Source organism: Panthera pardus, unplaced genomic scaffold (assembly GCF_024362965.1).
Source record: "Panthera pardus isolate Hobbes unplaced genomic scaffold, ASM2436296v1 HiC_scaffold_6, whole genome shotgun sequence".
Classification (NCBI taxonomy): domain Eukaryota; kingdom Metazoa; phylum Chordata; class Mammalia; order Carnivora; family Felidae; genus Panthera; species Panthera pardus.
This window is the reverse complement of record NW_026526991.1, coordinates 38,818,084-38,829,892: the sequence shown is the minus strand read 5'-3', so window position 1 is coordinate 38,829,892 and position 11,809 is coordinate 38,818,084. Positions and strand designations below refer to the sequence as shown.

The 11,809-nt window shown below is 33.7% G+C and overlaps 1 protein-coding gene across 8 annotated transcripts in view; it reads right to left on the bottom strand.

Annotated features, from left to right (window-relative positions):
- Positions 1–11,809, bottom strand: part of PPP1R12A (protein phosphatase 1 regulatory subunit 12A) — a 160,660-nt gene that overhangs the window by 34,526 nt on the left and 114,325 nt on the right. For 5 of the 8 annotated variants that reach the window (XR_008419619.1, XM_019455198.2, XM_019455197.2 and 2 more), the window contains exons 11-16: positions 11,160–11,254; positions 10,256–10,357; positions 9,196–9,363; positions 8,625–8,801; positions 1,511–1,601; positions 25–225 (exon numbers count right to left, since the gene is read on the bottom strand). Coding sequence is in view for 7 of the 8 variants with exons in the window: in XM_019455198.2 (XP_019310743.1) it covers positions 25–225; positions 1,511–1,601; positions 8,625–8,801; positions 9,196–9,363; positions 10,256–10,357; positions 11,160–11,254 (834 nt within the window). In the remaining variant the exon portion in view is untranslated. The remainder of the gene's footprint in view (positions 1–24; positions 226–1,510; positions 1,602–8,624; positions 8,802–9,195; positions 9,364–10,255; positions 10,358–11,159; positions 11,255–11,809) is intronic. The other 3 variants (XM_019455200.2, XM_019455203.2, XM_019455202.2) reach the window with 2 other exon arrangements.

Below are 11,809 nucleotides of genomic sequence, written 5' to 3'. Positions count from 1 at the left end.
GCTGTGTTGGTGGTACACTATTACCTCATCGTATGTTCTGGAGTACTTTTGTTTATATTCATCTTCTCTAGATGTTTCTGACTCCTTCTTTTCTTCTTGCTTCTCTTTATCCTGTTTTTCTTTTTCTTCTTTTTCTTTTTCTTCATTTTCTTGTTCTCTGGTTCGGGTAGAACGACTTCTTCCTATTGTTTTTTCAGCTTCCTGAAGATCAGTCAGTGTTACTCCCTGTACATTAAAAAGGTAAATTTAAGAATGAGAAGCAGTATAGCTTGTTTCAAAGAAATATTTTATAAGTAGACAAATTTAATATGAATGTATTGGAAGTCAAATACACGTTTGGAATTGGTTTGCAAATTCGAACAAAATTTTTAGTGGGCAAGTCACATTCATTCTATGAAGAATCATCATGAGCAAGCACAGTAATAGGTACTGGAAAAGACAAAATACATGTAAGAAATAGTCTCTATATTAAAGAAATTTAAAAAAGGGGAGGAGATGACAGTACTATCACATGAATATGAATATAAATATTCCTAAGAAGTACAAAGAAGGAAAAGCTGACATATACATTGTTTATACACTGAATTTACATGTACTTCTGTTTTATATGTATATGTAAAAACATAAATATATACATATAACATGTAAACATATATATGCATATATATGTATAATATATATGCATAAACACATAAATATGTATTTACTGAAAAAAATTTCAGTAAAGAAATAATTTTTAAAGGATAAGCCTTAAAGAACAGGTGAGATTTCAAAAAGTAAAGGTACAAAGGCAGGAAGAATATGTTAAGATCTTAACAAACAGTTCAGCTTGAAATGAAATACTGATAAAAGTAAGGATCAAGGAGTTGAATCTGGACTTTGGAGCGCCTCAACTATGGGAAAGGATAGACACAAAATGATATATTAGATATAATTAGAATGGCAAGGAGGTTAAGGAGATGCTAACTACACTGAGTGACATTTTCCTGGTACTTGCACATTAGCTGTTTGAAATATCTAATACAATAGACCTATTCCCCACAACTCCAAATATTTACAGAATTCTTTATTAATTGTTAGACATCATATTGATTAATTCATTAACACGCATTGAGTACTCTGTGCCAGACACCATCTAAGAAACAAAAAGTAAATATGCAAAGAGATACAAAGGTATATGCCAATTAGATTAAATCTAATACTAACATTAATTAGATTAAATCTAATATACAAAAGGCTAGGAAAGAATTACTAAAGCAATCTAAGATTTCCTCACATTATATACTAACATCAGTGTTTTCTTTTCTTTTTTTTTTTTTAAGTTTTTAAAAAATTTCTTTAAATAATTTCTACACCCAACATGGGGCTTGTACTCACAACTCCAAGAACAACAGTCACATGCTCCTCTGACTGAGCCAGCCAGGTACTCCAATGACATTAATATTTTCATAGAGAAGTGAAAAAGAGAAAGGCAATTTGAAGCTTTATATATTATACACATTAAACATACCTGTGTTGATCTTCTAGACTGTCTTGCTTGTCTAGATCTCGCTTTTCTTTGGGATTCAGACTCTTCATCTCTAACAGGAGTGAGGTATGATCTACAGTAATAAATAAAAATTGTTAGTTGGATATACAGTATCTGTGAATTACATACGAATGTATGAATCAATACACGGTAAGCATTTTAGTTTAAGAAAAAGTCTCCAAAAATGGTTTCATTCATCACGAAAATTCAACAATGCAATCTGATAAAGTTTTAGATTGAAAATAATCAGTATTAACTTATATTTTTCAAGTTCTTCCTAACCACAGTTTTTTTTTTCTTTTGAAAAGCCATGTGATGAGTCCTCTTAGTCCCTTTGCTGATTCCCTGCAATACCATGCTAGATGATACGTGAAGGCTAAACTCTAGACTGTCAATGTCTTTTCATGGTTAGAATGATTAGGAGTGAAGGCAACATTTAACATATGGGATGACTAGTGAGCAAGCAACACTCCTTGCACTCCTGTCACTACATTTATTAATGATGTTTTTGGCAGACATCATACTCTTGTTCACACTTTGAGTTATCTAAAAATTCAAGTATTTTTATTCATAAACTGCTTTAAAATCAGCATCCTACTCTTGGTTACTGATTTTCTAATATAAAAAGAACTTGACCTTTATCTTCACTATATCTGATCTTATCAATTATCAATCTTATCAATCACTTCACTATATTTTTTTTTTCACTTCACTATATTTGATCTAAGCCTATGCCCCATGCTAAGGATATGCACAATTTCAAAAGCATATGTCCATGTCAAGAGATTAATAACTAATTAAAGGGTTGAATAAGAAAAGACAGAGCCGTGCAAGACACAGAAAATAACTTCCCTCCAATGATCAATGTTACTTGGGAAGTTCAATTGTTAATACTTTATTTAGTTATATTACCATCTAATTCACATTTCTCATACAATACTCAGAAGTAGAATATTTCTATTGTCTATGCTGTTAATTAAATTTATCTAGTTTATATCACCTGCCTCTCCCCTTTAAAAAGCTCAACTTTTTAAAAGGGTTCTTTTTTTAGATTTACTATGCTTTCCAATTTGTAACTCATTCTGTTCTTTAAACTTCCTGAAACTATTCATATATCCATAACAAACTTTAGAATTTATTCTTGGTTTTATGCCTTATCTTTTATTCTTTCTATGTGTCCTTTAAAGCTCTAGGTTCAAAGAACACAACACACCTCCAACTCCTTAGAATCATTTCAGTTTCTTCACAATTCTTTTAGAGAGCCCCATTCCTTTTGATTTCTCTGTCTTTTGCTTCACACTCTTAAGTTTTTAGAAATCTGTCTGAAACTAGAATACATGATTTATTATTCCTAGGATTCACCTCCTTGAATAATTAATCCTAAGATGACAAGGTCACTTGTCAACCAAAATCCTCGTTGCCTCAATTCCATCAATTAACTCTTACTTATTGGTTAAAGTTAGTACTAGAGGACAGGTTCTCTGTGTTGCTTCTACTCTAATTACAGATCAACTTTAAGCAAGGTAAGTCAAGAACTTCTCAGGAGGGTATTTTTACTTGACTGAGACATCCAACAAACTTAGAGAAAGATGAAAATCCTCTCACTACTTTGACTTAAGTTGTTTTTTTCATCTGGTTTGAGAAAATATCACCTATTTTCTTTATTTGGTTGAAAACCTAGGGCACTATTTCATAATGACATAACTTATTTTTTTTCTCTTCATCCATATGTTTTCATCTCTAGGTTTCTAGAATATCCTGGGGGTGCCTACGTGGCTCAGTCGATTAAGCATCTGACTTAGGCTCAGGTCATGATCTCATGGTTCATGAGTTTGAGCTCCACGCTGGGCTCTGTGCTGACTGTTTGGAGCCCAGAGTTTGCTTCAGATTCTGTGCTTCCCTCTCTCTCTGCTTCTCCCCCGTTTGTTCCTTCTCCCTCTCAAAAATAAATAAACATTAGAATATCCTGAAAGATCGTCTTTTTGCTACTATACTAGCACTACATATATCTCACAAATCGGGCACACCTCACGATTCAAGCATTGAAGAGTTCTATTTTACCAAATTTGGTTTCTATGAAAATACTGGTACATATTTAAGTTTATAACCTTAAGTTTCATTTTTTTTTTAAGTTTAATTATTTATTTTGAGAGAGAGAGAGAGAGCATGAGTGGGGAAAGGGCAGAAAGAGAGAGGGACAGAATCCCAAGCAGGCTCTGCACTATCAGCACAGAGACTGAGGCAGGGCTTCAACTCACAAACCATGAGATCATGACCCTAGCCGAAGTCAGACACTTAACCCATTGAGCCAGCCAGGTGCCCCTAAAATTTTAATGTTTTAAAAAATTATATTTCTAATTATTTGGTCTGTTGCTTTTAATTTGTCCTCCTAAAAGTGTAGGGCAAGAAAAAAATTCACTATATACAACTTTCTTTCTTTTTATTTTTATTTTCAGAGAGAGACAGAGAGCAAGCAGGGGAGAGGCAGAGAGAAAGGGAAACAGAATCTCAAGTAGGCTCCATGCTATCAGTGCCGAGCTCAATGCAGGGTTCGATTCCACGAACCATGAGATCATGACCTGAGCAGAAATCGAGAGTCAGATGTTTAACTTACTGAGCCACCTGGGTGCCCCGGGTACATAAAGCATTTTAGTTACCAGCATTTCTTTAGTTTGACTTTCTTTTAGAGATTCTGCAACATATGGCTTCATCTGTACCAATGCACAGATCCAGAGAGATGAATACAACTGGTTAGGATGTCTGCCCTCTTGATGGCCCAGAATCCTCAAGCTACACTAAGCTTGATACTTCTCTTTCTCCTACTACTTCTTAATTTTCATCCTGTCTGTATATGAACTCTTGTGAATTTTAAGCTTTTTATTTAGATACAACCATTATTCCCTACTTTTGTAACAACTCCAGTGATTTCTCTGGGACAAGTCATTTTAAAGGTGAAAAAGAGTAACAATAAACTTGTTATTACAGGTTTACTTTAAGAAAATTAATTCCAGAATAGAGTGAGGATCTTGTTTATTCTGGAAGTTGGTTATACATATTTGGAAAATGCTATACATTCTAACCATCTCCAGGAAAATCACAACATGTTAAAGGCTCTGAGAAGAACCACGGAAGAAACCTGTTTAACCATAACTATGTATTTCCTAAGATTATTAATTAGAACATACTTTTATGGTACACCTGTTACATGTGGAAAAGTGCTCTGTGAAACATCAATTTGGAAAATATGGCCCAATGGCCATTTTTTTTTTTAGCAATTCATTTGGTACTTATTTATGCATCCACTGTCCCTATGCAATGTATTGCTTTTTGGACTTCTCTCAGACGAGGAGAAGAAAAGAATAAAAGAAGATGAAACCTTAATGTGGTAGCAAATCTGGTTAAACAGAAAAACTTTAGAACAGCTCAGATGGCTGCATGTATCACTTCAGTATTTCAAGGGCTGCTCTGAAAGTAAGCATGAACATGGACTACTGAATCTGACTCCTCTATGTAATGGTCAAAATTTTCACATATAGTTTACGACAGGGAAATCTGCATTGCCATTTGTTCTTTTAATCCCCATGTTCTGCAAACAGAACTAATCAACCAGCACACTCTCTTCAAATGAGCCTCACTACTTTTTCAACAGTTTCAAGTTGCCATAAAAGTTAAATCTACCTATCATATCTGGTTTAACATATGTAGGTTAAGGGGATAAAAATTACTAGTCAAAAGACTTATAATATCTGTTTCTGTTCATTTAAATTTTCCTTACATTTGCCCCAAATCAGCATAAAAATCTAGCCTATCAATTTGTAATGTACAATATGTTTCCTATTATTTTAAGAGTCCCCATCTGGCATTCAGTTCCTTCTCCCCTCTCTCAGGGTTCCTGTATAGAGCAGACCTCTGTGAATTAAATGTAGACAAGAAAGTTAATTCACATATTTTGTGTTTAATTAAAAAGAGCTGATCAAAAAGTAGCAGAATATATCAAACTCTACTGCTGCCTCCCCTCCCCCCCCAACCGTTTATTTATTTTGAGGGAAACAGAGACAGTGTGAGTAGGGGAGGGGCAGAGGGAGAGGGAGAGAGAATCCCAAGCAGGCTCTGCACTGGTAGCCCGACGCGGGGCTCGAACTCATGAAACTATGAGATCATGACCTGAGCCAAAACCAAGAGTTGGACGCTTAACCGACTGAGCCATCTAGGCCCTCCTCTACTGTTGCCTTAAAAAAAAAAGAAAGAAAGAAAGAAAGAAAGAAAGAAAGAAAGAAAGAAAGAAAGAAAGAAAGAAAGAAAGCTTATTTATTTATTCTGAGAGAGAAAGTGCAAGAGTGGGGGAGGAGGAGAGAGAAAGGGAGAGAATACCAAGCAGGCTCTGCATTGTCAGCAGAGCCCGATGTGGGGCTTGATCCCACAAACTGAGCTACCCAGGTGCCCCTCAAACTCCACTGCTGCCTTAACTTACTATATCATACTACATCTCTTTCTTAAAACTATATAAGGTACATAATTTTACTCCTTAGTAGTCTTAGATGGCTTACAATTTTCTGAGCTACTGAAAGGTTATTATTTTTAAAATAAGGATTTTCTAATAATTCCAATTATTCTATTTATTATTTCACTGATTTATTGGTTGAAATATATTTATTTATAATATTTATATTTTGGGAAATCAACAAATAACATCTTTAAAAAACTGAAAACAACCCTTCTTTTTCATTCAGCTTTTTTCCTTGCAGAGGGAAGATAAATGAGCAAATGCAAGCTGGCTGAGCCAAGGGAAAAAGGTGGAGGAGAATAATTATACAAAGCAACAGTTCCCCATGAATTTATGTTTTCATTCAAAGATATTGCTTTGTATTTTGAAAAGACTGGAGCATTAGAAACTTAAAAAATGAAAGAATTTGCTATCATGCTATTTAAAACTAACTTTTCTTCTCTACTTCCCACTCTGCTACCACTATTAATCCATTGGAAATCTTAACAAAAACAGAAAATCCTCATCCAATCCTGATCAATAAAAAAAAAATTCAAGAATAGAATAGTGGAATTTAATAGTGAGTTTGGTAACTTTGCATAACATCTGAAAGTATATATGTGAGGATACCTAAAATAGCATAGATGTATTAACTTATCTTTTTAGACACAATATATACTTAAATCATAATATATACATTTTGAGGACAAATATTCAACTATACACATTTCAAAACCATTAACAAAATTTAATTGAAAGACAAACAGAAGAGGTCAACAATGTATTCAAAACTGCAAACAATTACTTGACGTGAAACAAAACACAAACATTATTATTGCAAACATCACTGAAAATGAGTAAGACAAACAAAATTTCTGTAATATACACCAGGGAAAATGTTAACAGATACATTTTGTTTCTTATGCTATTAAAATTTGTTCTGTTCTATTAATATCTCCAAATATTTAATTCTCAATCTAATGTCTTCCAGGATTAATTCTAAGAAGCTGAAACTCAACTTTCTCCAACAATAAGTCTAGAAGTTAAAAATTATATAAATAAAATACTTATGTTACCGAAGAAGAAATTCTGACCTGGAGAGCATTCTAACCTTAGGATTAAAGGAGTAAAAAACCAAGGATTCCTAACCTTTTCCCCTTAACTTCCCCTACTCCATAAAAGCAAAGTCCTCAAATTGATTTTCACTCAAAAATAATGATGGCTGCCTATGATCTTCTAATTTCTGTTGGCTATATGGTCTGACTTGAAAACACCTCAAAAGCCTAAAACTAACATTAATGTATAGAAAAATGAAGAATTATTAAAATATGGTATGACCTATACTGGTGTTCAAATCACAAAATGCTAACTGCTTATAATGGTTTTATAGAACTATCACTAAATCTTACCATAGAAACAGTAATAAAACATAATCATGCTGACAAAAAATAAAGATGCAATGATAGGAAAGAAAATGTTTAACATTAAAAAATTTAATGTTTTGTTACTTTTCATATATTCACCATGAATATTACTGTAAGGATATTAATTACTTACTACAGGCCATGTACTTTGATAAGCACCAGAGACAAAGCCTGTATATGAACACTACATGCCAGAACTATGACAAAGTTAATCTGGTTGGTATTTTAGTAAACAAACAAAACAAAATAAAAACCAAAACACCAGTTATGTAGCTAATTTAATCTCAAAGGAATAAAATACAAAAAAGGTCACATTTAGTTTTTTAAGATTTTTTTTTTCTCAAGAGGAAAAACAAAATTCAAAGCTAGTAACTATGCATGCTATAGCAGGAAAAACACTTGACTGATTCTCCTGTAATCTTGGGCCTCGCCTTAGTTCTCATTAAATAAAAGTGGAAAAGTCACTTAATATCTCTGGGTCTTAGTTTCTTATGTAAAGCAAGGGTTATCACAAAAGAGGTAAGTTCCTTTCCACATCTGAAATTCCAAGCAAATTAGCAGCAGCATGAAGAAGTGAGCAACGCTCCTAACATTTAAGCACAGAAAATAAATTCATAAATCCTTTAAAATATTTAATTAATGAGTCCCTTTTATGTACTGAATTAAAACTAAGAGAACGTATTCAAAGTACTTAAAAATGATTTGGTTTACACATATGCCCAATAAGCCTTTCTTCAAGAGAATCTTAAAATGAAAAGTCTCGAAAGTAACCAAAACAGTTTAACATCCATCAAATTTTTTAATAATAGGAGGAAACAGAAGAATGAAAAATCTGTTTCTGTCATGTTACATCTAGTCTTCCATAAGTGTGACTGGGTGTGTTTAGATCTTCACCACAAAACCATCTTGAATGAAAACAACCACTAAAAAAATGAAGATGGCTAAGAAGACAAGTGTCTGGCTCACTTCCTTGAAACAAAAACATCTATTCTGTCAGAGGGAGTCACCAAGCCTAAATGCTAGTAACTGCCAATTACATCAGTTCATGTAGTTCTGAGCTGATACAGGTTATTTCACTTATTAACCTACTGAAGAGATGGTCACCAACTTGACAAGGTTAAAAAGCAAAACAAACAACTTTCAGCACTGGGCAAGATACATCAGCAGTTCTATTAGGACCTTTACACACCTGCGTCTCTCCCTGACCTCTGATGTGGAGGAGACAGTGCCAGCAGTAGTTGTAGTCAGGGTTGTGGTTGAGGCTGCAGCATTTACAACAGTTGGAGCAACAGGGATGGTCACTGCCGTAGGAACACTGTCCTTTTCTTTTTCAGTACTATCCTCAGCCCACAAACGATTTGAGGTACTATCGCATCATAAGCAGCAACACAAAAAGAGAAAAGGAAAACAGCTAAACAATGAAAGCACTTTCTAGCAGCTGAAACATGTGACTACAGGGATGGATTTTTTTAAAACATGAGGCAAGACATCTTTGAACTATGAACCAGAAATCTCACCCAGAGCTGTCAAAGGGAGAAATTTACATTTTAAGCAGCCTGATTCAAGGAAAGTTAATAATTCAAGAACTTCGTTTTTCCCCAGACATGCATAACTGCCTCTTTTTGGAACCAATTTTTGCTTGTAAATAATTTTAAAAGGTAAATGAAAAAATCCAGAGCCCCACAATCTTCTAAACAAAAATGCATGCACATACATAAGCACACAGTAGGCCTGAACACAAAATGTTATCTGTGACTCACCTGCTTTGTGTGCCTGTTGAGGAAGAACCCGTTGTAATCTTTGTAGTAGTGCTTGTGCTGGAGAGCAGGCTTTTCTGAAGCCCAGCTGCAGAGGTAACTGTTGGTGTTGATGTGGTGCTTGGAACACTAGAACTAATCAAATCATCTTGTCTTCTACCAAAGGAGCAACTGAAGGAAAGAGTCATATCTATATAGGATGTGTCTGTATGTGTAGTCTACAGTTAATGTCTATACATTACACAGATACACAAGGCTAGGAAAAATCTAAAAAACTGTGTTCCTAAATACACCACCGGCCCCAGCACCAAGAGTTGCATCTACAACTTGCTAGAGTCTAGATGATTTCACTAATTTGGTAGTGTATCATTTTACTGCCTCCCACCTCCCTGGACAGGACTCAAACATGTTCTGATCTGATATTTTACGTTTCTGGAACTATTAACAGACCATATGGTCATGCCAGGCTGGGTCTGAGAAAAACACTTAGGTCTGGTTTTACTCAGGGAAAGTTAAGATCAACCTTTTTGAAGAAAAGTATTTCAGCAATGAGTCACATCCTTAGGAGTGACCCATGCCTATATTATAATTGCTCATCTTTTACTCTTCTTTTTTGTTGTTTTTAACCGAGAAAATATTTATGGTTTTTTCCCCCCTCCTCTCCAATATGACATTACCAACATTTCAATTCAAGAAATTACCATCTCTCCGAGTTCTAAGAAAAGTGGAAACTTCCAGGTCACTAAATAATGCCCAGATCAATTAAGACACTGATCTATTTCAACTTCTCTAGTCAATTATATAAGGAGTTCCTTCTAAATATGCTACAATCTAAAAGATGCTTCCTAATATATCAAATCTAATTATACATAATATATATAAAAGTAAAAACAAATTTTCATCTACCTCTAAATATATATTCTGGACTTTTAAATGACGTTTTATTTAAACAATGAAAGCACGTTAATATCATTTTCTTAATGATACTAAATTGAGGGCTCTAAACAAACTGCCTCATATTTTTATAAAAGAATGCATAAAAGTTACTTAAGAATTATATTACCTTTTATGGTAAGCTGATCCTTCATTAACTGAGCTATTCTTTTTGAGATCATCTTCCCATTTTCTTCTTGTGTAGGAGCTACTCGTTCGTAAACTTGAGTCTCTGTGAAAAGAGTATCTTTCAAATTCTGGTATATAATTTTAAAACAGGATTAAGAAAGCTGTCTATTAAAAAACATCAGTAGAAGCAGAAACTAGTAAAATCCCTTAAGAAAATGCTTTGGAATATTTACTAAGAAATGAAAGTAATTCCAGTTCTAAGATTCTATCCCTAAGGTATAATCCTAACTACAGTGGGGAAAATTAAGATATTTACAGAAGTTTTACTTATGATCATAAAATACCAATTTAAATCTCCATATTTGGAGAGGGGAAATAGTTACTTAAACCTCAACAGACCTACTCTATGGAACATAATGCACTGATGAAAACCAATGCTTACTGAAGGTATGTATGAACACATAAGACTACGTATGAGATGTGAGGTAAAAACAAACAAAAAAGTCAAGACACAAAACTGGATGTTATAACATGACTACAACTATATTTAAAAGTTCTCATACCCCATGTGCTGAAAATAGGAAGAAAGAAACTAAAATGTTGACAGTGATTAAGAGCTTTTTCTCCTTTCTTTCTCCTTTTCTGTAGGTTTCAACTATTTGGAGAGTCTGTACTAGATTAGTTTGTGACCTCATCTGGCACCACTGTCCCAACCACAATGTGTTTTGTTTTGATTTTGCCATTTCATCAATATCCAAATCTGCATCTCCTCAGGACCTTCTATTTGGTGTTCTTCCCACAATCCATATATCCCACAGAGTTACAACAATGCTCATGTTTTCATTGTCATGCTAGATAATAAAGATTTCATAGTAAAAACATAAAGCAAATCATAATGAATCCACCTGTTTTCTTTCTCTTCAATGTCAGATGTACTGGCTAGTCGTCTTGGTATTGTAGGTGCAACATATGCAAGCCTAGTTCCTTTACTATCTTTCTCCTACACAACAGGAAAAAAAATGAGTGAAAAATAAATCTGTGATTACAGGAACCGCTAAAAGTACTAAGGAAAGAGTATTCAACAATGTACAATTATACAATTACAATTATACAACCATAACAGTTTACTTTATAGTATTTCCACAGCTCCTACCTATACTCTTTAAAATTAATGTCTATTAATATTTAAATACTTTAAGTGCCAGAGGACAGCCTGTTCAAACCGATTTTCTTTTCTTTCTCCTTTAATCTAGAATTAGACAATATTTTAATATAAGGAAAAAAATTCCTCATTTTAATGACTTTTTCTAAATTTCTATAACAGATTATGTAAGGTAATGCAGTATAATATAATAAAATATTCTTATTTTTTTCCAGAGAAATAAGGTCTCAAATATGGTTAACTGGTAAGTCCTAATTATTCATGCTATGTAAGTTATTCATTACTTTGATATAACGTTAAAATATTCCGAACAAAAAAAACTTAAGTTATATTTATCCAAATCCAGTTGAGAGTGCAGGAGCAATGGTATGGTACATTCCCACTGTACTGGCA